At 46.6% G+C, this 26,951-nt stretch overlaps 1 protein-coding gene and 1 long non-coding RNA gene across 2 annotated transcripts; one reads left to right on the forward strand and one right to left on the reverse strand.

The window, feature by feature from the left end:
- Nucleotides 1-10,340: 10,340 nt before the first annotated feature.
- On the forward strand, nucleotides 10,341-13,408 carry LOC124688830. The gene is made up of 4 exons (XR_006998634.1): nucleotides 10,341-10,527; nucleotides 10,602-10,819; nucleotides 12,512-12,601; nucleotides 13,155-13,408. It is a non-coding gene; the product is annotated as an uncharacterized LOC124688830 (long non-coding RNA).
- A 4,205-nt stretch (nucleotides 13,409-17,613) lies between these two features.
- LOC124688831 (auxin-responsive protein IAA9-like) lies at nucleotides 17,614-18,562 on the reverse strand. Its single transcript, XM_047222456.1, has 2 exons — nucleotides 17,958-18,562; nucleotides 17,614-17,858 (listed from the first exon to the last, which is right to left on the reverse strand). The coding sequence occupies exons 1-2, from the start codon at nucleotides 18,449-18,451 to the stop codon at nucleotides 17,816-17,818; spliced, it is 537 nt and encodes a 178-aa protein (XP_047078412.1). The 5' UTR covers nucleotides 18,452-18,562; the 3' UTR covers nucleotides 17,614-17,815.
- Between the last annotated feature and the right edge of the window lie 8,389 nt (nucleotides 18,563-26,951).

A 26,951-nucleotide genomic window follows, 5' to 3' on the forward strand; every position in this document is an offset into this window, starting at 1 on the left:
GGCGTGCCGGAACAGAGACTCCTGTCCCCCAGATCTTGGCTTCGTGATGGTGGCGGCTCTGGAAGGTTTCTCGTACCGTGGCTTTTCCGTCTCGAGGTTTTAGGTTGAGGGGGCTCAAATAGGCGAAGAGGCGGCGTCAGAGGGTCGAAGAGGCGGTGAGATGATAGGGCGGCGTGGCCAGGGCCTGGGCCGCACCGGCCTACCTCCTGGGCCCACCAGGGCTCCCCTCTGGCGACTCTCGGGTGTTCTGGAAGCTTCGTGGAAAAATAGGATGCTCGGCGTTGATTTCGTCCGATTCCGAGAATATTTCCTTACTAGGATTTGTGAAACCAAAAACAGCAGAAAACAGGAACTGGCCCTTCGGCATCTCGTCAATAGGTTAGTTCCGGAAAATGCATAAATATGACATAAAGTATGCATAAAACATGTAGGTATCATCAATAATGTGGCATGGAACATAAGAAATTATCGATACGTCGGAGACGTATCAGCATCCCCAAGCTTAGTTTCGCTCGTCCCGAGCAGGTAAACGATAACAAAGATAATTTCTGGAGTGACATGCCATCATAACCTTGATCATACTATTGTAAACATATGTAATGAATGCAGCGATCAAAGCAATGGTAAATGACATGAGTAAACAAATGAATCATATAGCAAAGACTTTTCATGAATAGTACTTCAAGACAAGCATCAATAAGTCTTGCATAAGAGTTAACTCATAAAGCAATAATTCAAAGTAAAGGTATTGAAGCAACACAAAGGAAGATTAAGTTTCAGCGGTTGCTTTCAACTTATAACATGTATATCTCATGGATAGTTGTCAATGCAAAGCAATATAACAAGTGCAATATGCAAGTATGTAAGAATCAATGCACAGCTTCACACAAGTGTTTGCTTCTTGAGGTGGAGAGAAATAGGTGAACTGACTCAACAATAAAAGTAAAAGAATGGTCCTTCAAAGAGGAAAGCATCGATTGCTATATTTGTGCTAGAGCTTTGGTTTTGAAAACAAGAAACAATTTTGTCAACGGTAGTAATAAGGCATATGTGTTATGTAAATTATATCCTACAAGTTGCAAGCCTCATGCATAGTATACTAATAGTGCCCGCACCTTGTCCTAATTAGCTCGGATTACCTGGATTATCATCGCAATGCATATGTTTTAACCAAGTGTCACAAAGGGGTACCTCTATGCCGCCTGTACAAAGGTCTAAGGAGAAAGCTCGCATTGGATTTCTCGCTATTGATTATTCTCAACTTAGACATCCATACCGGGACAACATAGACAACGGATAATGGACTCCTCTTTTATGCATAAGCATTCAACAATTATTAATTTTCTCATATGAGATTGAGGATATTTGTCCAAAACTGAAACTTCCACCATGGATCATGGCTTTAGTTAGCGGCCCAATGTTCTTCTCTAACATTATGCATGCTCTAACCATTTTAGTGGTAAATCTCCCTTACTTCGGACAAGACGGACATGCATAGCAACTCACATGATATTCAACAAAGAGTAGTTGATGGCGTCCCCAGGAACATGGTTATCGCACAACAAGCAACTTAATAAGAGATAAAGTGCATAAGTACATATTCAATACCACAATAGTTTTTAGGCTATTTGTCCCATGAGCTATATATTGCAAAGGTAGAGGATAGAAATTTAAAGGTAGCACTCAAGCAATTTACTTTGGAATGGCGGAGAAATACCATGTAGTAGGTAGGTATGGTGGACACAAATGGCATAGTGTTTGGCTCAAGGATTTTGGATGCATGAGAAGTATTCCCTCTCGATACAAGGTTTAGGCTAGCAAGGTTATTTGAAACAAACACAAGTATGAATCAGTGCAGCAAAACTCACATAAAAGACATATTGTAAACATTATAAGACTCTACACCGTCTTCCTTGTTGTTCAAACTCTTACTAGAAATTATCTAGACCTTAGAGAGACCAATTATGCAAACCAAATTTTAGCAAGCTCTATGTATTTCTTCATTAATAGGTGCAAAGTATATGATGCAAGAGCTTAAACATGAGCACAACAATTGCCAAGTATCAAATTATTCAAGACATTCTACCAATTACTACATGTAGCATTTCCCGTTTCCAACCATATAACAATTAACGAAGCAGTTTCAACCTTCGCCATGAAAATTAAAAGCTAAGAACACATGTGTTCATATGAACCAGCGGAGCGTGTCTCTCTCCCACACAAGCATTTATTCAAACAAAAACAAAAACGAAAGCAAACAGACGCTCCAAGTAAAGTACATAAGATGTGACCGAATAAAAATGTAGTTTCAAGAGAAGGAACCTGATAATTTGTCGATGAAGAAGGGGATGCCTTGGGCATACCCAAGCTTAGATGCTTGAGTCCTCTTGAAATATGCAGGGATGAACCACCGGAGTATCCCCAAGCTTAGACTTTTCACTCTTCTTGATCGTAGTATATCATCCTCCTCTCTTGACCCTTGAAAACTTCCTTCACACCAAACTCGAAACAAACTCATTAGAGGGTTAGTGCATAATCAAAAACTCACATGTTCAGAGGTGACACAATTATTCTTAACACTTCTGGACATTGCTCAAAGCTACTGGAAGTCAATGGAACAAAAAAATCCATCCCACATAGCAAAAGAAGCAATGCGAAATAAAAGGCAGAATCTGTCAAAACAGAACAGTCCGTAAAGACGAATTTTAAAGGGGCACCAGACTTGCTCAAATGAAAATTCTCAAATTGAATGAAAGTTGCGTACATATCTGAGGATCACTCACGTAAATTGGCATAATTTTCTGAGTTACCTACAGAGAATTTTGCCCAGATTCGTGACAGAAAAGAAATCTGTTTCTGCGCAGTAATCTAAATCTAGTATGAACCTTACTATCAACGACTTTACTTGGCACAACAAAACACAAAACTAAGATAAGGAGAGGTTGCTACAGTAGTAAACAACTTCCAAGACACAAATATAAAATGGAGTTACTGTAGCAAAATAACACATGGGTTATCTCCCAAGAAGTTCTTTCTTTATAGCCGTTAAGATGCGCTCAACGAGTTTTAATGATGCATTCGCGAGAAATAGTATTTGAAGCAAAAAGAGAGCATCAAGAGGCAAATTCAAAACACATTTAAGTCTAACCCACTTCCTATGCAAAGGAATCTTATACACAAATGAATTCATGAAGAACAAAGTGACAAGCATAAGAGGATAAAACACGAGTAACTTCAAGATTCTCAACATAAAGAGGGGAAACTTAATATTATTAAGATGCATATAACCATATTTCCCTCTCTCATAATAACTTTTAGTAGCATCATTGATGAAATCCACAATATACCCATCACTTAAAACATTCTTATCATGGTTCATATGCATAAAAGTATCATTAATTTTGGCATAAGAAGAATTCTTCTCATTAATAGTAATTGGAGCAAGATTATTATCAAGAATTTGAACATGGTAAACAAGTTGCATATTAAGGGAATTGTTTTTGGTAATCCAATCATGACTATGACAAGTTTCATAAGGATAGTTATAACCTATATCATAGCATTCTTTATAATAATCATCAAAGGTCGGAGGCACGGTGTCATCATAAGAAATAGAATAGTTATCTTTCACGATCGGTTTATCCGTGTCCATACCATCATTGTTATTAGAAGGAGATGTATCAAACACATAATGATCAGTAGCAAAAGGATTTTCAAACACCTCTTCCCCAAGCTTAGAGCTTTCTATATCATTATGGGAGGAAGCATGGATAGCACTGACACTATGGCAATTATTATCATCATTTTCAGGATTAGTTTCCCAGAGATTTGCAATATCAAAAGCAGTGTGCTCATTCAAATCATGATCACTAATGTATGTAAAGAGCATAGGAAGATCATCGTATTTAGATTCATTATCATAATAATCATTAGGAGCAACATACTTACGGTTACCTAGCGTTATCTCGTTCACGCGGGAATATGCCGTTACCTCTTTCTTTTTATTCTCCTTCTTCTTCTTCTTCTTCTTCTTCTTCTTCTTATTCTTCTTCTCTTCCTTCTCCTCGTTCCCTTCTTTAGGAGGAAGAGGCTTGAAGGGTGTCTTGTCCGCATAACCTGATTTACTTTTAGAAACAATAGAAGAAACTTGGGAGGATCCCTCCTTTTCATTAATTAGTTGAAAACACACAGCGGTCCTATCATATTTTGGCAAGGTGTCATCTTCTAAAATATTTTGTATGTAAGTATTTGTATGGCTATTATCAATGCAATAAGAAAAACACCCATGCAGGACATCATCAATATCAAGATCATTGATATCTAACAAAGAAATTTTCCTTGATAATCTTCACACCACAAAAATAAAGTGAGTTCATCATGCTGATTAGGAGTAATTTCATTATCACAATACAAATTTGCAGCACTCATTGGGTTCAAATTATCATTGGAGGAGCATTGAAAATTAAAATGACCCACTATATGGCAAAGTTCACAAATAAAAGGATAGAGGGCACACACTTTTTTACCGAGATCATCTAGAGCCCTCAACCACTTTCTAGTTTTTTCATTAATATGATGGATACAATATTCATCTTTGATTTGATTAATTCCACAAGGTCTATGCATTCCACAAAAATTAACATGCTTATAGGAAATAGCATTCTTAGGAGTTTGAGCATGCTTATTGCAATCATTAACAACAATTTCATTCTTCATACAAAGCTCTTTAAAAGGTTCATGATACTTATCAAAATTCTTTTTAGGCAATTCAAAATGAGAAGCAAAGGCTTTATAAAGATTTGCAGCAACTTGAGAGTCAAGACCATAAGTAGCACTCATATTTCGGAATTTATCAGTATTCATAAAAGCTTCAACGCATTCATAATCATAATTTATACCTAGACTCTTTACCTTCATTGTTCTCCCATCCTTCAGCGTTCTCCTCAATCCGATCAAGAAGATCCCACCTAGCTTCAACCTCCTTGCTTGTGAAAGATCCCTCCGAACAGGCATCCAGATAGTCCTTGTGTTGTCCTAAAAGCCTCGCATAAAAATTGTTAACAATAACATTACGGGGGAGCTCATGAGTGGGACATTTGAGCATTAGTGATTTCAATCTCCCCCACGCTTGAGAAATACTCTCTCCATCACGAGGATAAAAGTTATAAATATAATTCCTATCAATATGCACTTCATGAGGAGGATAAAATTTAGAATAAAAGAGAGATGCAATTTCCTCCCAACCAAGAGAATGACTATTCTCCAACAATTTATACCAATGCGCCGCTTTACCGGACAGCGAAACGAGAGAATAGCTTCTTCCTCACTTCATCCATAGAGATACCTGCACACTTGAATAACCCGCATAATTCATGCAAAAACAGTAAATGATCTTCAGGATGGACAGTTCCATCCCCTTCATAGCGGTTATCCATAACACGTTCAATAATTTTCATGGGTATCTTGAAAGAAGTACTTGCAGGTAGGTGGATTTAAAATATCGGAAGCATCATTAGAGTTATCGCATATGGGAGATAAAGCATTATCAGAGCAAAATATTTCTTCAAAAGCTGAAGAGCAAAAAAGATTATTTTTATATAAACTAGCTTCCCCAAGCTTAGACTTATTCATAGCATTAGTAGTGATTGCGTTCATACTAATAACATTGCTACTAGCATGCAATTGAGGCTCCATAGGTTCTTTAATTTTCGCATCACACAATTCATGTCCTAACTTAGGAAATAAATCAAAAAGCTCATAGTTGTATTCCATTATGCCTAACTAGTGTAAAACAAGAAACAAAAAGATGCAATTGCAGGATCTAAAGGAAATAGCTTCGAGCACACACACAATGGCGCCAGAAAATGCATGTTACACTGGAACCGGAGTATGAGTGCCTTTTACCTTTCCTCCCGGCAACGGCGCCGGAAAAGTGCTTGATGTCTACGGGAGCTTCTATTCTTGTAGATAGTGTTGGGCCTCCAAGAGCAGAGGTTTGTAAAACGGCGAGCAAGTTTCCCTTAAGTGGATCACCCAAGGTTTATCGATCTCGGGGAGGAAGAGGTCAAAGATATCCCTCTCATGCAACCCTGCAACCACAAAGCAAGAAGTCTCTTGTGTCCCCAACACACCTAATAGGTGCACTAGTTCGGCGAAGAGATAGTGAAATACAGGTGGTATAAATAAGTAGTAGCAGTAGCAACGGCGCCAGAAAAGTGCTTGCTGGCGTGTAGTTAATGGTGGTAATATTGCGGATAGTACAGATGCAGTAGAACCGTAAACAAGCAGCGATAGCAGTATTTAGGAACAAGGCCTAGGGATTATACTTTCACTAGTGGACACTCTCAACATTGATCACATAAATAAATAGATAGATGCTAGACTCTACACCCTCTTGTTGGATGATGAACACCACTAATTGTGTAGGATTACATGAACCCTCAATGCCGGAGTTAACAAGCTCCACAATATTCAATGTTCATATTTAAATAACCTTAGAGTGCAAGATAGATCAACATAACCAAACAGATCACATCAATACCATCATAGTAATAGTTAACTTCACAATCTACAAGAGATCACAATCATAAACTACGCCAAGTACTACATGATGCACACACTGCCACCTTTACACCATGCAGGAGGAATAGAGTACTTTAATAACATCACTAGAGTAGCACATAGATGAATAGTGATACAAAACTCATATGAATCTCAATCATGTAAAGCATCTCATGAGATCATTGTATTGAAGTACATAGGAGAGAGATTAACCACATAGCTACCGGTACATCCCCGAGCCTCGATGGAGAACTACTCCCTCCTCATGGGAGACAGCAGCGGTGATGAAGATGGCGGTGGAGTCGATGGAGGAGCCTTCCGGGGGCATTTCCCCGTCCCGGCGGCGTGCCGGAACAGAGACTCCTGTCCCCCAGATCTTGGCTTCGCGATGGCGGCGGCTCTGGAAGGTTTCTCGTACCGTGGCTTTTCCGTGTCGAGGTTTTAGGTCGAGGGGGCTTAAATAGACGAAGAGGCGGCGTCAGAGGGTCGAAGAGGCGGTGAGATGACAGGGCGGCGCGGCCAGGGCCTGGGCCACGCCGGCCTACCTCCTGGGCCCACCAGGGCTCCCCTCTGGCGACTCTCGGGTGTTCTGGAAGCTTCGTGGAAAAATAGGATGCTAGGCGTTGATTTCGTCCGATTCCGAGAATATTTCCTTACTAGGATTTGTGAAACCAAAAACAGCAGAAAACAGGAACTGGCCCTTCGGCATCTCGTCAATAGGTTAGTTCCAGAAAATGCATAAATATGACATAAAGTATGCATAAAACATGTAGGTATCATCAATAATGTGGCATGGAACATAAGAAATTATCGATACGTCGGAGACGTATCAGTGCCGTCAAGTATATTCGAGAGATCAAAAAGCCAGGAAAACCTGCCTAGGTCCCTCTAAACGCAGGACCTTGCCAGCTTCGGGGGCTAATGTCGGGGGGAAGACCCCGGGTAGGGCAATGGACGCGGAGCAGCCGGCTGGCCACTGGCCGGCTCGCGGCAAAGGCCGGCTGAGGAGCAGCCGGCTGGAGCCGTGGCCGGCTGGTCCGGAAGCCGGCTGGCTCTAGGTCCTAGTCGGCCTGGCTACGGCCACCGATGCTGTAGCTGGGCCGGCTTCTACAAGTCATATCCGACTGGGGGTCTGTACCTCAGACCGACTCGAGGCTGGCGAGTCTTGCACTAGAATGAACCGGGTAGGTGGTCCGGGTTCGTAAGTCCACGCTGACTTCATCTCCCGTAAAGCGCGGGGCACTGTGGAGCAATAGTGCCACGCGCCGGACAGGCCATCATGGCGTACGTCAATCCGTACTGGCTACAGTGCTTGACGGCGACAGGGACACTTCCTCTCCATACCGCTGACTTCGGCAGCCGGATGGGACAGGCCATGAGGCCTCAACGGCTCCCGACGTCGGTGCCTCGGGAAGGAGCGGAAGCCGGAGCCGGCCAAGCCGGCCAGTAGACTATAGGGTCTTTTATGTAAAGTGCCGGTGCCTATATAAGCCGCACTACCCCCTCTCGTGCAGGGGATCGATCATTCTTACTCCATTTCCACCCTTAGCGCTGCCCTGTGAGAGAGATCATCATCTCCCTTAGCCTCCCAGGAGCAGCCGGACACAGCTCTAGGAGCAACATTGTATTGTGTGATCACCTTATACACTCATAGCAGGAGTAGAGGTGTTACCTCCATCGGAGGGCCTCGAACCTGGGTACGTCGCCGTGTCGCTCGTCCCCATACCCGCATCCGGATACCGCCGTGAGATCTCCTAGGAACCACCTTCGTTAGCCACCCTATGGCATATGCCGTGACGATACCACGACACGGACGCGCGGGCGCGGTTTGGGTCGCGCGGTTGGAGATGCCCTAACACAGTTGATGAGGCATGTGAGAGCATCTATAGGGTCATTTTGGTCTTGGACTACACATCTGAATGTCACCACAATTGCACCGATTTCTGCATTTGAATGGGGTCACACGCGCCAATCAGCTCGCTTAAGCAAAAGTTCATTCAGAGAAAAGAGTGAATGTGAAATTCTCAGTATTCATTTTGTTAGTGTGAATGTGTGATAACCGCAATAAAATATCATTATGGTGTTGTGAGGCATCTGTGGCCATTGGAGCCACTAATTTGTGTGACCTGTGTCTGACTGTCAGCTCCATGTCTCCATCCGCAATTCCGCATACATGCGACGGCACAGGGCACATGAATAACGTATGACAATGTTGTGCTTCCTTTGCAGCGCGATCGCCGTGGTCTCCCTGGTCTGCCCTTCGATTCTCTATGCTCGGTTTGGTGAGGGATGGGAAGCAATGTGGCTCGGACGTGGCGGATGTCGATCAGGCGTAAGATCAATAACGGAACGTTCGTCAAACATATTTCCCCTTTTCTTTTTTTCCTTGACCTGTTGTATTTTCTGAATTTATGTCTTTTTCTTCAGTCTAGCACACACTGTCTTTTTTTTTTTGAAACACTGTCTATTTAGGGCATCTCCAGCGGCGCGACGCAAACGGACGCTGAGCGACCGTTTGTGTCCGCCGTGACCGGAAATGCATCTGGGGCCTGTTCCAGCAGGGCGACGCAAAGTGACCGGGCCGTCCGCGGAGACGCAAACCTGGCCCAAATATGCGCCAGGTTTGCGTCGCGGCGGACGCTCGGCGGTCGCTCCAAGCGTCCGCTCGCGTCCCCACGGGCCCTCATGGCAGCGACCTAGGTTCAATCGGCCTCCAATTCACAACCGCCGGCGACCAACCGCCGCAATGGAGCGCCGAACCGCCGCGGAAGAGCAACCGCCGGCCTCTTCGTTTTACGCGCAGCCGTTAATCCGCGCACATTATAACCCCGCGTCTACGGTAATTCAAGTTCAACCGCCTCCTTCTTCTTCCTCTTCTTCTTCTCCAACACCGGCACGCCATGAGCGACTACACGCTGCCGTCCGACTCGGACAGCGAGGGCAAGTCGCCCGGATTCCTGCATTGGTGGGAATCGCCGGCGACGGCAAGCGATCCGGGCTCCACGCCCAGCTACCACTACAAGAAATCTGCCATAATATGACGTTTTTTTTATGACTGGAAATCAAAATGTCATAACTTTATGACGTTCCTAGCTTTGACCGTCCTTGGCCACTCGGGGGGGCAAAACCCTAGAAAATCGTGACGTTATTGGGCAAAAACGTCATTGGCAATTTAGGTCAAAACGTCATTAGCAGGCAAAAAAAATCTAGCCAATCAGAAGCCAGGAAACAACCTACCAAGGATCAGCCCCAGATTTGGATCTCAACCGTCCAATGAATCCAACGCACCAAACATGAACCGAAATTGCTGCGCTCGATTTTCCCATTGGCGCCTAAAAATTTTGGGCACGCGCGCCCCGACCAGTCCAAACCACTCCAACAAAACTGACCCAGACCGCGCCGCCCCAAGACTACCCGCGCAAAATTACCCCAAATCCAACCCCATCCGCACCCCCGGCTAGGGTTCGAGCCGCCGCCGGCCACTCCAGGCGAGCCGCCGCCGGCCACTCCAGGCGCGCCCCCGGCCTCTCCCGCCGCACCCCGGCTTCTCCCGCCGCACCCCCGGCCTCTCCCGCCGCACCCCCGGCTTCTCCCGCCGCGCCAGGCTCCTCCACGCCGGCCGGGGCTCGCCGCTTCCCCGCGCCGTAGGGACGCGGGCTCCTCGCCGCCAGGTTCACCGCAGCGGAGCTCCGTCCCCTCCCCCCCAGACCCACGCCGCCCCTGCATCCCCGCGCCTCCGCGAAACCCTAGAGGAGCGGCTGCTTGTCCGGCGTCGAAGACCACCGCCCTCTGCTGGCCCTCGCCGGCGGACGCCGTCCGGGCCCATGATAGGCCCTCCTCCGTCTTGAGCTTTACCAGCCACGGCCTCCCATGGCGACGGCAGGGCGAGAAAGCAACATCAGCGGCACAGGATGAAGACGGCGCTGGATCTTCTTAACGGCGTCCGTGTCGAGCTCGCCGGCCACGGTAATCTACCGATCCCCTCTCCTCTCCGGCACCTGTACATCGATTTAGTCTTGCTCAAGTCCGCTCCCGTGCAGCAAATGAAGAGGAGCTCAAGGCCGGCCTCCCCCTGCCCGTGTGTTGTCGTCGGCACAGCCAAGGACAGGCGGCGCATCGACGCTGGCATCCACCCGACCTGCTGCTTCCGGCTCTGGCAGCGAGGGCAACTTCAGCCTCGGAGCCAGGGGCGACAAGATCTGCATAGTCCGCACCGACCAACACAATGACGCGCAAGTAGTACACACTCATCCCCAAGGTCGATTATTAGCTCCTTTTCTGTGTTCTTTGCTTGAATTGATTTGCTGTGTTCTGAAAGCATACTTGTGTTGTTACATTATTATCTGTAGAATTTCATGCTTCAGAATGTGAACCTGCTCATATTACCTATTCATTCAGAAAAATTGGAGCAGCTTGTTAGTAATTAGAAAATTAACAGCTTGTTACCTTCTGAATGTGTTGTTTAGTTATACAGTCTGATGCTTAAGATTACAGCACTACAAGTTAGTAAAATGTGTTGGTTCTTGTTTATGGGCTAGTCAAGAACATAAAATTCGTTCTCAGTTGCCCTCTCCTACAGCAGCGTCGTGCTAAATCGGAAGGTCTCACTTTCTCTCTCGGTGACTCCCTGTTTTCTGTGGACTGCACCGTGTATGTCTGCATAGGAATTTGTTTTGTTTTTTCCTTACTAGTAGTTTGCTGTGACATTAAGATGTTGTGTTCTGGTTTCATCATACGTAATTTTCTATCCAATGAAAAGATAATTGGATGATATATTGATTGGCTATGAGGACATACCAGATTTATTAATGAGTTCTGGATCTGGAACCTCCTCCATGGCGATTATTTATGCTATTATTCGAGCTTGTGTTTCTACTCTTCCAGGAACTTAGAATTCATGATGGCTTCGATTTATTTGCTTCCTGGCATTACTTTTGCTGATGCTAGTGACATCCCTGCATTTTTCTTTGGCATCACTTTTGCTGATGCCTTTCTAAATTAGCGACGTCTATTTATTTCCTCGGCAAAGTAACTCATGCAATTACCTGAGTGCAAGCCAGAGGTGGTATCGGCGGTGATTTTTCCTTCGCAGACTCTAGAGTTAGACTCATTTAAATCCTATGTTTTTCTATTTCGACATGTTGATGAGCATACTGCAAATCAAAGAGGTTGTCGACATGGAAGAATCAACTCTTACTACCATGGCCCCTTGCTGGTGGGATGCTAAATGAAGATCTTGTATGCATGTTAATTCCATGTCGTTCTTGATTGTCCTGGTACAAATTATCTCTGACCAACTCAGGCTAGCTCTTGATTGATTTTAATTGCTGGTTATGTTAATTCCATGTCATTCCTGTTTGTCCTGGTACAAATTATCTGACATAATTAGAGTTATCATTTATCTTGCTTGTTTTGAACTTGCTTGCACCTGTGGTATTGAGTTAGTTAGCTGCTGTTTTAATATATATGAACAAAACTGACCCAATAGAATTAGCTCTGTAGGTGTGTCAATGAAAAATATATATGAATTATTCTTTATGAACTTTTGGAGCTCATTAGAAGCTTGTGCTTTCCAGTCAATTGATTGCAATAATAACTGTGTGCAAAATTATGAATTGTTATTTATTCATGCACAAGGTAAAGATTAAATAATGAAACCACAATTGCCAAACATTTTGATGGGTTTATTCATAACTTATTGGCCCATGTGCTGATATCTTTAGTACATGTAAGTTGATGAATACTAGGTTTAAGTCCAGCTATCTCTTATCATATTGATTTCTATTGTTTGGATACATTATGCAAGAAGCTCAAGAGAAAGAAAGAAATACGAATTGTTCTGTATGAACTTTTGGAGTTCATTAGAAGCTTGTGCTTCCCTGTCAATAGGTTGCAATAACCGTGTTCATCTTTTCTTGTAGTTTATTTGAAAGATTTCTTCTAATTGCAGAATTGGTCAGCTAGTGGGCTACTTGAGAAAATGAAGGGACTTTCTGAAAGAAGGAAGCTGGAAGATTTGACAATTGGCCCAGTCCTTACTGTGAGTGACCATCTTTATTGATTAATCTGTTATCATGTACTATTTTAGTAGATCTATTGTCATGCTGTTGTTTTTGGTAGCATTTGTTCAAAACTTGAGCTGAGCTATAAAGAGCCAGCTAACAGCAATTGTTTCCTGATACTTTGGTAGTTGTGATAATCCAAACATCCAGTAGTTTGTCAAATAAGAAAACTGAATTTACATCAAATAAGATGAACAAGAAAGGAACTTGTCTTTGCACAGTATAATATGTATGTAGAAAAGAACATGTACTCATTTAACACCTACTAATTTGTTCTAAACTGTTGGTGCGGTTGCCCAACTGGATGACAGTACAGTAAGTTTCAGGAATGAATGCAAGTCGATCAGTACCATCTAACAATTTATTCTAACTTAATTGGATGTTCCCTCTGTATTCATGTCGAAGCATATGAACTAGAATGGGACGATGGATCAACATGACGCCTTGACCCATGCCACTTGCGTCCTAGTTTATCGTTTGGTTTCAAGTTTCAACACAGAATGAATTTATCACCCTTTTCTGCTCATTCAGGTTACAATGCCGAGGAAGTGTCAAAGGCAGCTGCACAGGCAAAGAAGAAATCCAAAATTCTGAAGCCAATCGTGAGGCAAGACCCTCCGATCATCCACGAGAACAGGAGGGGGCTGCTGAACTCTCTTGTATATGAATCTGTTGTTAGTGTCTTTCTTGTATATATATCTGATTTGTGAAAATATTGTAATATATTCAGTTACTGCTCTTATATGGATGATTTCATCATGTGTTGATGTTTATATATTGTCTAATCTTGTTAATATAAACCTGACCAACCCAAGAATAAATGGATCGTAAAAGGCTAAGGCCCAAATAGAGAAAGGCTGTAAAAATGGTGAGGCCCAAAATAGAAAAAGGGTGCAAAACGGCTAAGGCCCAAAACAGAAATGGACCAAAACAAAGGCCAATGCTTATGGTAAAAGGCTGGAATTATTGGGCTCGGCCCATGTAGAATACAGAATTGGACCGGGCTGATTTTGAATTAAGACATTTTGGTTTCGTCATAATTTTGCCACGTCGGATTGCCACGCTGGACTCGGGGGCAGGTGCCCATGACGTTTTGGGAACGTCATGCCGTCAATGACATTTTAAAACGTCACAAAGCTCTACGACGTTTTCAAGTGGAATGTCTTAAGCAGTCACTGCTGACTCCCAGCTTTCGACGTTTTGAAAAGCGTCACCGTAACGTCACAAGTAGCCATTATTGACGTTTCAGTGACACCTCTATTTTGTCAACTTATGGCAGATTTCTTGTAGTGTACCCTACCTCCACACCGAGTGAGGACGAGGAGGAGGGAGGCGGCAATGGCACCGAAGGCCAGGAGGAGGACGAAGGCGGCGCTGCCAGCGACGCCGACGACGAGGAGGAGGGCCAGGAGGAGGAGGAGGACTCCGACACCAAGGCGGACGACAAGGCGGCGGCAACGAAGAAGTCCAAGGCGCTGGCGCGGGTGGCGCGTCGTCGTCCGTTCACCGACGACGACGACGAAGACGACATTTCTTCCAACTTCAAGTCCTCGACGGGCGCGTCGTCCTCCAGTTCGGACGACGAGGTGACAAACAAGAGGCGGAGGAGTTTCCACGACGACGACGACGCAGGGCCTTCGAAGAAGAAGGCCAAAAAATAGTTTTAGTTTATATGTTTTTCAATTTATTCTTATTTGTATGTTAAATATGTTTGAATCTAGTCGATTGACGTATCCGGTTAATTGTTTAGGCTATAATCTATTCGATTTGACCAACATGACATCATGAGTTCGTCTTTTTCGCGTTTAACTTGATCATTCAACTATAAAAGTAGCACAAAAAAAAAAGTTACATGTCCAAAATGCGTCGGACCACTGGAGGCAGCCCCCGACGCAAACGGACATTTCGCCTCTTGCGGTCAATTTGGCGTCCGTGGGGCGACGCAAACGGACGCTCGCAGCCACTTTTGAGCGTCCGTTTGCGTCGCGCCGCTGGAGATGCCCTTATTGTCGGTCTAAATGAGGAAGACTGAAGTTTTCTTCCAAACCTAACACTGTCCCAGGACAGGTGAAGTTGGTTGCCGGCACGCTGCCTCAATTCCTCTTTGCGGGCAGGCATTCTCCTGTGAGGTCTCATTCACGTCCAGTGTTTTATTTTCCTGTTCTAGTGGAAAGGTCGTTCGTGCAGAATCCGAGCATATATGCTTGTCTGTTGCTACCTGTAACAGCTACTTACCTGCAAAAACTGCAGCCATGTGAGGTACTGCGTATCGAACCTCTTTGGTTTCATAGAGCAAAAGAAACCAGCTAGGAATCAGAATCTGGTTTTGAAATTAGAAACAAGAAGATACTGTTTAACAGAGCATCGAACATAACAGATTTGACTATTTCCATCATTGTATTGTATCGCATCCAGGATTTTCAAGTATCATGTTTGACAACTGAAACAGTATTTTGCTTAGGAAATAAAAACAGTCTTTAGGGCATCTCTAAGAGCATTTCCAGCCGCGTACCCCAAAGTGATCCCAAACGGCACCGGATCGAGTGTTTGGGGGACGCGTTTTCTTCGTGCCACGTTTGGGGGACGCCGCTCCCCAGCCGCTCCCCCAAACGCAGCCCCAAACTTGTTTTCACATTAAAATACTCCTTTTTTTATTTTTTTATTTTCATTTCACTAAAGAGGAGAAACACTATACAAACTAATACATATTTGGGAACATGATTTTCCACAAACTAAGACATAGTTTGAAACATGGTTTCCACAAACTAATACATAGTTAAAAGATTGCAAAATAAGAAAACCTAACTAGTGTTGGCATTCCAGATTTCGTATGTTCGCTGCCAAGAAAGAACACTCACTCTCTCAGTAACCTAAACTGGAAAATCCAGCTGGTAATGATATACAGAAATCTCAGTGACAATTTTCGCTGCGAAGAAAGAACACTCGGCGTGTTCAATCGTCCTCCTCTTCGTCGTCGCCGGGTAGTGCCGGCGGCAGGACGTGTCGTCGAACACCTTCACGCTCATATCCACGTCGCTTAGGTAGGAGAATGTGAGCACGCAGCCGGCTTGGAGGTCGTGGTAGCGTGCTAACTTCTCCCAGCCGCTGTGGAGGTATATCTTGCCGCGCCCATCGAAGAGTACGTCCACGGGCCACCGGCAGCAGCCGCAGCCAGCCTCCCGCGGATGTAGTGCGACAAAACTCGTTGCCGGCGACGAACTTGTCTGGCAACTTTTGGATGCCGAGTGGGTCGCCATTGAGGACAATGACGAACTTGAACAACACTTGGTGCTCTTGCTGCAGAGACGACGATGAAGTTGACGATGTTGTAGGCGACGGCGATCGTCAGCTCTTGGTGCTCCAGCACGGCCACGGTGACGACCACGCCCGCGACCTCGGCCTCTGCCTCTGCCTCTACCAGCCATGGCCCACGGCTTTTGAGATGGTGGCGGCTAGGATTGGGGAGAGAGACGTTAGGGTTTGTGTGTGAGGGACGATGCGAGAGCGCCCCTTTTTATAGGCCGGAGGGAGGCGGGGCCGCGGTGGCGCTCATTAACGCCGGCACGGAGAGCTAGGCGCGATGAGACGCATCGCCGCGCCTCTACGGAAACTGCACCGTCGTTGTGTGCCAATAACTTCCGTCGCGAGGTAGGCGACGGTTAGGTTAAACTTGAATGTGCCGCTGACGCGTTGGGACCGCGTCTCCTCGCCTCACTTTTCGTTGTGTCCGGCGTGCCCGGAGCGTACCCTATGGACCGGGACGGGCTCGGGGCGCCGGACAGGCGGACACCGTATTGGGCCACGCTGGATGGCAGGAGGCTTTGGGGCGCGCAACTGGAAACAAAAAATTGTCTAGCGGGCCCAAATACCTTTAGGGGATGTTTTGAGGTACGCGGCTGGAGATGCTCTAACCGATCCCCAATACAGCCGTAGAGGAGCAAATTTGCGCCGCTAACGGCCGAAATCGACTCTAACCGAAGCCCAAAACAGCTAGAGGAGCTGAAATAAGAGAGTGACACCTTAAAAAGAGAGGCCCCTCTCCCATATTTCCTCTTCGCCCAACTCGGTTCCAAAAACTTGAGCTCCCGCCAAGCAGCCGTCCTCCCGCCCAAATTCACCGCCCGTCGTTGCAGGCGCCATAGATCTCCCCTCCCTCGGCCGGAATGGCACCGGAGCTTGTCCCGGGATGTCCGCCGGAGTTTTCCGCCGGCGAAACGCCGCCCGATTCTTTAAAAAAAAAAGGGAAACGCTGCCTGATTCGACCCTCACGACGTCATCGATGCCGCGGAAGAGGTTAGGCAATACCGGCATGGTGCGGCCGGTGGCGATTCCCACCAAGGCCACCGGCAAAGTCCTCGGCCGTGGGCAAGCCGCCCCTAGTGTCGGTGTTGAGCGGCCCGCGGTCGCGGAAGGCGGAAGCCGACGGCGGCGGTGGAAGCACATTCGCAGTCGGTGGCGGAGAAGAAGAAGAGGAAGGCCGCAGCGACATCGACCTCGACGCCTACACGCAAGGCCAAGGCTTCGCCGGCGTTCTCGACGACCACGCCTTGTCCGTCCCAGAGTCGCGGGGGTTGATGAAATGCCCGAGTCTCAATCAAGTGCGACCAAGATTGGGGTGGTCGAATTCATGTCTCCATTAGATTCTTCAGACATTCTCTTGTGAGGTCTCATTCACGTTCAGTGTTTTGTTTTCCTGTTCTAATGGAAAGGTCGTTCGTGCAGAATCCGAGCATGTATGCTTGTCTGTTGCTACCTGTAACAGCTACTTACCTGCCAAAACTGCAGCCATGTGAGGCACCGCGTATCGAACCTGTTTGGTTTCATAGAGTAAAAGAAACCAGCTGGGAATCAGAATCTGGTTTTGAAATCAGAAACAAGAAGATATCATCGAACATAACAAAATCGCCCCTTTCATGATTGAACTGTATCGCATCCAGGATTTTCAAGTATCATGTTTGACAACTGAAACTGTATTTTGCTTGAGAAATTAATAAAACAGGTCTGCCATATGTTTACACGCTCTGAAAGGGAAACACTGGAAAAGAAAGAAGGAAAAGTAGTATATATATTTTATATATTCATTCGTAGTATTACAAGATGCCTGTAGCACAAGGTTTGCAGATGCATAGCCGAAATCTCACAGGAAAAAAACATTCTCAGAATCTAGCGTCACGTGGTGGTCAATGAGAGGCTCAGAGCAAAATCTTGAGACGCTTCACCGACCGCGCGAAATCCCTGAAAGAATGAATCACAGCAAGATGTCAGTTATTCAGTTATCATCCCCACCGATCGCAGTGAAACGGAAGCGTGAGAAGGGGATGAAGAAGAACTTACTCCCACGGCACGTCGCCGACGAGCATCCAGTCCCCGTCCGCGTCCTCGTAGGTGACCACGAGACCGTCGGCTCCACCTCCACGGCCACCATCCGCGATGGTCTCCTCGTCGCTCGTACCGACGCAGCCTGCCTGGTCGGCGGGGAACATGCGGGCGAGCGTGGCGAGCAGGTCGCCGTAGGAGCCGTGGAGGGAGACGTCCACCTTCCGCCCGATTGCCGCGCCCTCCTTCCGCACCTTCACGTGCCTCCCGCTGCTGGACACCCTGCTGCGCGCCGAGCTCACCGGCGGCCACCCCACCAGCGCGGGCTTCTTGCTGTTCTTGATGATGCTCCCGCCGCCGCTGTTGCTGCTGCTGCTGCTCCCGTCGTCGAACAGCGGCAGCGTCGTGGGCGCGGCGGCGTCCTCCTCGAACGCCTCGCCGAAGCCTCTCTTCCTGTCGGCGAGGAGACGGCCGGTGCTGTTGGGCGGCGCCAGCCCGAGCTCCAGCTCCATGCCGATCGACCGTATCGTGTCGATCACGGCTAGCTGTTGGTTGGCTGCGATTCTTGCACTGGCCGGACCGGAGAGAATATCTTTTACGTCTGATGATCGGTGGTGGCGGGAGTTGTGGGTGGGGGAGAATGAGATGCCGGTGGGGTGGGTGCGCGCGCATATATACCATCGGCGGGAGCGGAGCAGATCGGCATGGAGAATCGGCGGGGGGCAGCGTGTCGGGGGAGCAGGGGACCCAGAGGCGGGCAGCCCTGTCGGCCTGCCTGCCCAATTACGGAGCGAGAGTCTGCTGATTTGCTTTGGTTTCCCGTGGCATACCGACACGGCCGCCACTTTTAATTTGCGTCGTGTCTCGATGGTTATTGGTCGATCGCCTGAATCCGGCCGCGACTTTGCTAGCCTTTTCAAATGGTGAGTGTCATTGTCACTAGAAGCATTTCAGTGTAAAACTGTGTACAGTGGGCTGCCTAGGAGTAGTCTGATACAGCTGCAGTATTTCTAGTGAAAGTTGACTACTGTTGCAGTAGAACACTGAGTGGGATCGGCAGGTCAGGGCGTCGTGTCCGTGGGTATTATCGGTTGGTCACCGTTGAAGCCGGCAGCGGTCGGTGTGCGGGCGTGTGGCGTCTCGGCCGGCCAGTGACGGTGGGTGTTTCTTGTGGGCGGTCGGCGGCACGGCCCATGTGGCGCGCCGGACACGCGGTCAGCAAGTCCCTGTGTAGAAGTCAAGCCGGCTTGCTCCTTGGTGGATATCTCAGTGTGGCCTGACACATTTTTTTCCTTAATATTTTATATTAAATATAATTTTACATATGAGTGAAACTGCAAAAGATACTCCCTCTTTCCATTAATTGATGTCGGAAGGTTCGCCTAAATTTAAATGTATCTATGCACTAAATAGTGTTTAGATACATTTAAATTTAGACAAAACTTCTTTAGACATAAAAAACTAGACATAGGTAGTATTAACTTTAAACCCTAGAAATAGGCTTTGTCAATCTGAAAACAACCAACCATGATCACAACTATGGTGTGGCAGCGCCAGCACGGAATCCCACAAGTCACAGCAAGGTCGTCCCATCGGGCAAGCTCGAACTGCTGGATGGCCATCTTGAAGGAGTCAACGTCATCCAACTCGGGTGGTTGCACGGGGACTCCTCCTACTTGACGGCCACCAACTCTCGAGCGTGTCATCGCGGGGCTCCTCGCCAGTGACACCAATGTCGGCCAGTTACGGCTCCTCGTCCACACCATCGTCGACCTGCTCCCACTCGTCATTGCCGAGGAAGGCGGAGCGGCGTCACTGGTTGAACTCCCGCTTAGGGGACGTGTCCCATGCACTCGAGTTTGGGGAGTAGACCCTCTCCCGACGGTAGTAGATCCCGCTATCGCCGGATCTCTTAACGCTGCACCGGCTTCCCGTGGCATGGGCGGTATCGAAACCCTGCGTGCATTTAGGTGCCACCCGTTAGAGAGGTGGATGTCGAGCCACGCCACTGGCCTCTTCTCGTCTCCCATGGCGCGTAGGTCACCTCCACGGAGACGTACTGCCGGTTGCGCTCCCGTGGCGCGCACATGCAAAGGCGGCGGCGACCCACGATGACGTGGCCCGAACCTCATGGTCATTGTAGCCACCCTTCCACTAAAGCCTCAATTTGCTCATTGTTGCTGCTATCGGTGGTCTGGGGAAATTGTTGCAGATACTAATTTCATTATTTTTGTTGCAGTTAAACGGAAAACACGAGACAAGAATTATGATACTGTACAGTACAAATGAGCAGCTTAGAACTGCAGTGTTCGCACCAGGATTAGTCCGGACGTGTCTAGTGTTTGGTTGTTCGGTCATTCGACAGCCACGTTAGAATGATCGTTTTGGCCATGACTAACTCGCCACGTCGACGATACAACTCGCCATTTGTTTAAGCGCGTGCCCCTAGCACGAGATATTCGTCTCCATCCCACTATCTATTGTTTTGTCCAACTCGTCTCGCTTACTCCAATGCCTTGACATAAATAAACAAACATACACTTTTTTTCCTGCTTTTCTTTCCTAGTAGAGCATAAATGGCAGATCTTTTCCATCAGAAACATTCCACACTCATACGTGCGGTGGCTGCTTGGAGAGGAAGGGAGAATGCAGAATGGGAGATGGAGCTGGGTCGTCGGAAGCTGCCGTATCCGGCGTGTCCCCGGGACAATGGCGGATCTCGTGGGCAGTTTTGTCTACCACCGCTCGGCGTATTCCCGCGCTCCGCGAGGAGATCCTGCTGAATCCTGCCGAGCCGATCGAGCGCCACGTCGACAACACAATTTGCAATTTGTTTAAGCACGTGATCCTAGCCTCCTACCACAAGTCAGGCTGCAAATGGGCACGGACTGTCCACGGCGCCACTACCCGTGCCCACTTATATCGTGTCTAGATGCCCACAAACAGTGTTTCTTTAGTGGGCAATCATGGCCAACGCTCTCCGATTAAGTTCACTTAATTCCTTCGCCTACACTTTCCTTGCTTGCTCCGTAACTGACGGGCAACCACGACCCATTGCTCTCGCCTGGAACACGATGATGGCTGCGCCGACGAATAAGTGCGGGACTAGAAAGAACTTCCCGAGCGCAACCATGCATTGAGCATTTTCCAGAGCCAAGAATATTATAAGAGTTCAACTGCCATATTGGATGGAGTCCAAATGCTCCGTCGACGAACAACATCACGCCAGCCTAGCAAGCTCCATCGTCATCCGCATCAACATGTCGTCGTGCTCCTTCATGGGCCATGACCCGCCTGTCGTTGTCCTCGACGCCAAGAGCTTCCCCGTCATGTTCGATGTCACCAAAGGAGAGAAGTTCCACCAGATACTGGTTACTGAGATACGTGAGGCTGTGACCGACGCTGGCGGTTGTGGCCCCTTAGCTGCTGATCATTGTTTTGGCTTGTTTTAACGAGCTGACATACGCCACAGAAGTAAGCCGACAAAATCAAAATCATGTTTAACTAAACGGCACAAGCGGCAAGCCCACAGACCGCCATGGGCATAACCACTTAAGGCATGTTTGATTAGTATGAAAAATGTAGGAATAGGAAAAATATAGAATTGCAATGTTATGCTCACTCCAATTCTACATAAATTCATACGAACCATTTTTTTATTCCACCATAGAAAAAACAAAGGATTACGAAATTGAGGCATGAGTGGATGTTTGATTTTCTATGAAATCTTGTGCAAAGGATTCTTTAGGAAAAAATTCTATGAAAATTAATCAAACCATAATCATAGGAAAATTTTATATAAAATTTACTCCTACAAAATTTCCATAAAAATCTTTTGAATCAAACAATCTCTACAGGGCGCTAACCACAAGATATTCGTCTCCATCCACTGTTCTTTATTTTGTCCAACTCGTCTACACCCAGGGGAACACTTTCATGTGCCTCGTTTTTTGGGGCATAAAGGGCAGATATTTTTTCCAGTGTTAACAATCGCGTACTAGCAAAGCAGCAGTGGCTTGGAAGAGAAGGGAGATGGAGCTCGGAAGCTGCCGTATCCCCGGGACAATGGCGGATCTCGTGGGCACAGTTTTGTCTAACACCACTCCGTGAGGAGATCCTCCGAATCCTGCCCAGCGCATGCAACGCACACGGATTTAGTTGTATACTTGCTCTACTAGATCATGCAAAATCGGAAAATCCTGAACCAACGGTAGACACGAGCACCCCATAGCTGGAGAACAAAACGGTTAATTGTCTGAAGATACGGGCTTCTCCAAAGACCAGAGAACACATTATATTGAAGCAAAATCTACGTGCATGTGCAGAACATTCCTGTCGGTATCCTCTACTAGGCAACTAGGACATGCAGGTATCATTATCGCTCGGTGGTAGTGATTTCGAGGTGATCGTGTTTTTTTAAATGTTTTGTCACTTTCATTAATTAAGAAGTTTTAGACTATTTTCCTAGCATAAGCCTTAGAACTTTGAATAAAACCTACTCTCCCACTATTATATTACTCAATTTTTTTTTGCATCAGCGAGGCACCATGCTTTCGCCTCTCCTTTAATACGCGCAGTCACTATGACCGCAGGGAATCAAGGTGTCGAAAAACTGTAGCATTTGGCTCTTTCCAAATTTGCCAAGATATAAGCATGACCATTGAAGCCATGGCCTCTCTTTTCCCTTTTGTAGTGCCACCTTTGTGCACCAATTCTCAACAATATCCTCATTGTCCCACTAAGCCACGAAGTTGTCATTGATGTCGCACCATGAGAGGATCCCTTTCTAAATCCTTTTGAATCTACACCTATAAACAAGGCGTGTCGGCGATTCTTGAACTTGGTTTCAGAGGGGCAATTTCCTACAATTTGGCCATCCTCTTTTGTGAATTCTATCTGCCATTCAAATTCTATTTTGCATAATCAATCAAGCAAAAAAATTGCACTTTGGAGGGGCCCAAACTTTCCATATGGCAGCACTCAAGGGTTGTTGAAGTGAGACCTTCAAATTGCATTTTATATGCCGATGATGCTGAGTATTTCCCATCATTGGTGAATTTCCAATGTATTGTGCCGGCCTCCTCATGAACAAGGTGGATGTGGAGAGCATTTCCCATAGTGTGACAAATTGTTGTATGTCATCCAAGTCGAAATCTCCAGCTGTATTAGTTTGGTCTACCCAAAAATTGTTCTCCATTGCTTTGTGGACCCTACAATTCTTTTTCTTTGATATTTTGAAGATTTTCGACGCGATGTCCTTTGGAAACATTCCATTTAGCCATGGGGATGTCCATTTGTTTTTCCTTTTCACCATTTCCCACTTTGACCACCATCGCCATGGAAAAAAGCTCTATCATTTTCATTGCAACAAGGATTTCCAAGGCCAATCCAAGCCTTGGTCTTAGCGCGAAGGAAAATTTATCGAGGTGGAGAATACTAAGATCTCAAAGCTTTGTTTGGCGACAAACCCTTTCCCAATTAACCTTGCATTTCACACATATCACCTTGTCAAAACCCACCCACAAATAGACTCTTAGAAGGACAATGATTCTCTTTAGGACTTCCTTGGGGAGGTCAATGGAAGTGATGTGATAGATTAATTGCTTGGACGTGAGGACGACCCGAACCAAGACTCGCCTTGGGGGACATATTGATGTTTATCCAATTCTCGGAGGCAAACTTTCCAGCAATTTTATTTTCTAGACGCTGTAGATCCACTCTTGTAAGTAGAGTGACACTCAAAGGTAGGCCCAAATAACGCATTGGAAATGCCGTTCTTGTAGTCGGAAAAGGATGAAGTATGTCATCAAGATCAAGGTCCTCACATGAAATGGGCAAATTTTGGCAATTAGCAACCAATCCGGTAACATTCTCAAAAGTGCCTACAACCAACGGTTAGGTTGATCGCCCGAAACCACGTTAACTTTTTTTGCCAGTATTTCTTTGTCTTCTCCACCTAGATTTGTTAAACAATGTTAAATTTTGGTTGTTTAAAATTTGAGGTACTACGTGGCATATTTACCCTATAAAGTAGTTTATGATATTTTTTTCTCGCGCAAGATCTATAAAGGATTGTCGGAACGGTTAGCCCACCCGAACGGTGTAGCCCCACCCTAAAGGTTGCCCCTCACAATGCTAGGGTTGGCCTTCATTGGAGAGAGGTTACGAACCGGTCGGTACGATCCTTGGTGGTGGCAATCCACTTAATTTTCTTAAACTTTGAAACAAAAATATACTTTCACCATATTAAATTAATTATCATAGATTTATTTAGATTTACATGTATCTACACAATAAAATGCATATCTAGATAAATCTCAGTCGTATCAAGCTAATCTGTCTCAATTAATTTGAAATAGATGGAGTAGTTGATATGGAAACTGAAGCTTCAGACCTGGACTTGACTTTGCTCCGTGTGGGCGACTGGTCATATGCCGTTCTGAATCCTCCTGTCAGGGTCCAACCCAGCAACGACCCAGACATGGGCATCACGATGCGACGCAAGAGGCCCAAGCGCCTGGTCCAGCCCAACAGGAGGCACATTGGCCCAGACTGGGTCCAGTAACGAGCACGGCATTCGCTTCTTATCCTCCAAGGCAAATCAGATCAAGGCATCCTCGGGATCAAGGCGAAGAACAACGGCGGCTGGAGTCTGTCTCCTTGCAGTAGAATAGATTTCTATTTCCAGTTCATATAGTTGTAATCCAAATCCTGTGAACTATCGTCACTATCTGCTACTAAATCGAGAGTATATCGAGTGAGACATCAGGTACCTAACATCTGGTATCAGATTGCCGTTTCGATCCACCAAATTGTCTTTCGTGTTCATCAGTCTGGAGACAAGGAAAAGAGCAGGGGATCGTCGTCGCCTACTGCAAGCAATGGATCCGTCGCTCCGCGAGTACCTCGATCGTATGGAGCTCAACGCCAATACTCGGGTGGACTCCATCATCACGACCCAGCACGGGCTGTCGCAACAGCTCGCCGCGCAATCGGTTCAACTCCGCGATCTGGCGGACTGGCGGCCAGATCTGGAGGCACGCCTCGCGTCTCTCCAGGACGCGGTGGTGGAGCTGCAACGCGCTCGCTCGTCGACATCATCGGGCGAGGGTGGGACAGCAGCGGCGCATCTCGCTGTTGGAGCTAACCTTGTTGTATAGGTTTAGTGTCATGTTTATTTCTTATTACATGATGTTAGAACTAGTTGTATGCATGTAAACATGGCAGAGAGGCATCGGCAAGAGAGCACAGCACGCAGCGATAGAGGGAGTGCAGTGCAGCGGCTAGACTGCCAGCCAGTAGTCGAGTACTTGCATACACGTATTGTTCAGATTAGTCAAGTGTTAGTTAGTGGATGCTACATGCATGGATCAAGATGGTCAGAGTTGTGTGGCCGTTAGCGATAGGATCAGCTAGCTGTTAGTGTTGATCGTGTGTGTAGTTAGTGGAGTAGAAATAGGATAAGGCCGTTCTGCCTGGCTGTGTATGCGTGCGTTGTGGGCTATATAAGCCATGTAATCAGCAGCTGAGTTCATTGTGGAGTTTAGAACAAGAGAAAAGAAAGTACAAGTGCGGTGCTGCGAAAAATACTCGTGTGTTCTTCTCCACCATATGTATGTGTGTTGTATCTTGGGCCAAAACTGTCACTTGGTATCAGAGCCAGGGACGGGGAAGGTTCGCGCACCCCGTCATGCTCGCCGGATCGCCGTGCTGGCTCAACCTCGCTGGGACGCCGTGGCCGGAGCCTGGCGTGGCGAGGCGGCCGTGAGGTGGTGGCGCAGCAGCGCGTCGTCCACAAGGCCAGCAGCACCGTCGTCTACCCGCTGTTGACGGCAAACTACTTCGAGTCGGCGCTGCTGTGATGGTCGTCGTGGAGTTCTCAAAATAAAAGACAACAAGGTTAAGGGGGTGATTGTTGGAGCTAACCTTGTTGTATAGGTTTAGTGTCATGTTTATTTCTTATTACATGATGTTAGAACTAGTTGTATGCATGTAAACATGGCAGAGAGGCATCGGCAAGAGAGCACAGCACGCAGCGATAGAGGGAGTGCAGTGCAGCGGCTAGACTGCCAGCCAGTAGTCGAGTACTTGCATACACGTATTGTTCAGATTAGTCAGAGTGTTAGTTAGTGGATGCTACATGCATGGATCAAGATGGTCAGAGTTGTGTGGCCGTTAGCGATAGGATCAGCTAGCTGTTAGTGTTGATCGTGTGTGTAGTTAGTGGAGTAGAAATAGGATAAGGCCGTTCTGCCTGGCTGTGTATGCGTGCGTTGTGGGCTATATAAGCCATGTAATCAGCAGCTGAGTTCATTGTGGAGTTTAGAACAAGAGAAAAGAAAGTACAAGTGCGGTGCTGCGAAAAATACTCGTGTGTTCTTCTCCACCATATGTATGTGTGTTGTATCTTGGGCCAAAACTGTCACTCGCCGCCAATGCCCCGCTTCGACGCGACGGGGAGTCCCACGGGCCCGCTGGCCACGGCGTTGTCACTTCTCCCGGGGGTTCTCCGGTGATGAACGTCGTTTCATCGCCGGAACTCCCGGTCACGGGTATGCACTCTCTTCAACAACCACTCGCTACTGCTGCTCATGACCCCAATTTCGTCACCAACCAACTCATGACTGCCATGGGATCCACAGCACCGGCTATGCTTTTTCCTCGTCCTTCTGTATTGACATCTTCTGCGCTATTTTGGGCACCATGGAGTTTTAAAAATAAATTTCATACTAAATGGTTGTAGTTATTTATTTAGTGTGATTAAATTACGACCTGAACTGATAAATTATCCCATTGCTACGTTAGCTCAAGAAACCAGTACAAGAGAATGTTGCTAATGGTTTAATATGACATTCTTTACTATATTGTTTGAAAAATCTTATAGGAAACAAATGCATCGACATATTGCACAAAGATCTTTAACTTGAATCTCCTTAAAAGTGAAAATAGTAAAAATATAGAATTGCATGTCTCCTAGGATAAAGCGTTTGTACATTGCATCAATCCATTGTA

The sequence above is a fragment of the Lolium rigidum genome, chromosome 2 (assembly GCF_022539505.1).
Source record: "Lolium rigidum isolate FL_2022 chromosome 2, APGP_CSIRO_Lrig_0.1, whole genome shotgun sequence".
Classification (NCBI taxonomy): domain Eukaryota; kingdom Viridiplantae; phylum Streptophyta; class Magnoliopsida; order Poales; family Poaceae; genus Lolium; species Lolium rigidum.

Coding starts and splice junctions, on each gene's coding strand:
- LOC124688831 (XM_047222456.1), bottom strand. CDS start 18,451: ATGGAGCTGGAGCTCGGGCTGGCGCCGCCCAACAGCACCGGCCGTCTC. Junction 17,859..17,957: donor GTCGGCGACGTGCCGTGGGA/GTAAGTTCTTCT, acceptor TCATTCTTTCAG/GGATTTCGCGCGGTCGGTGA.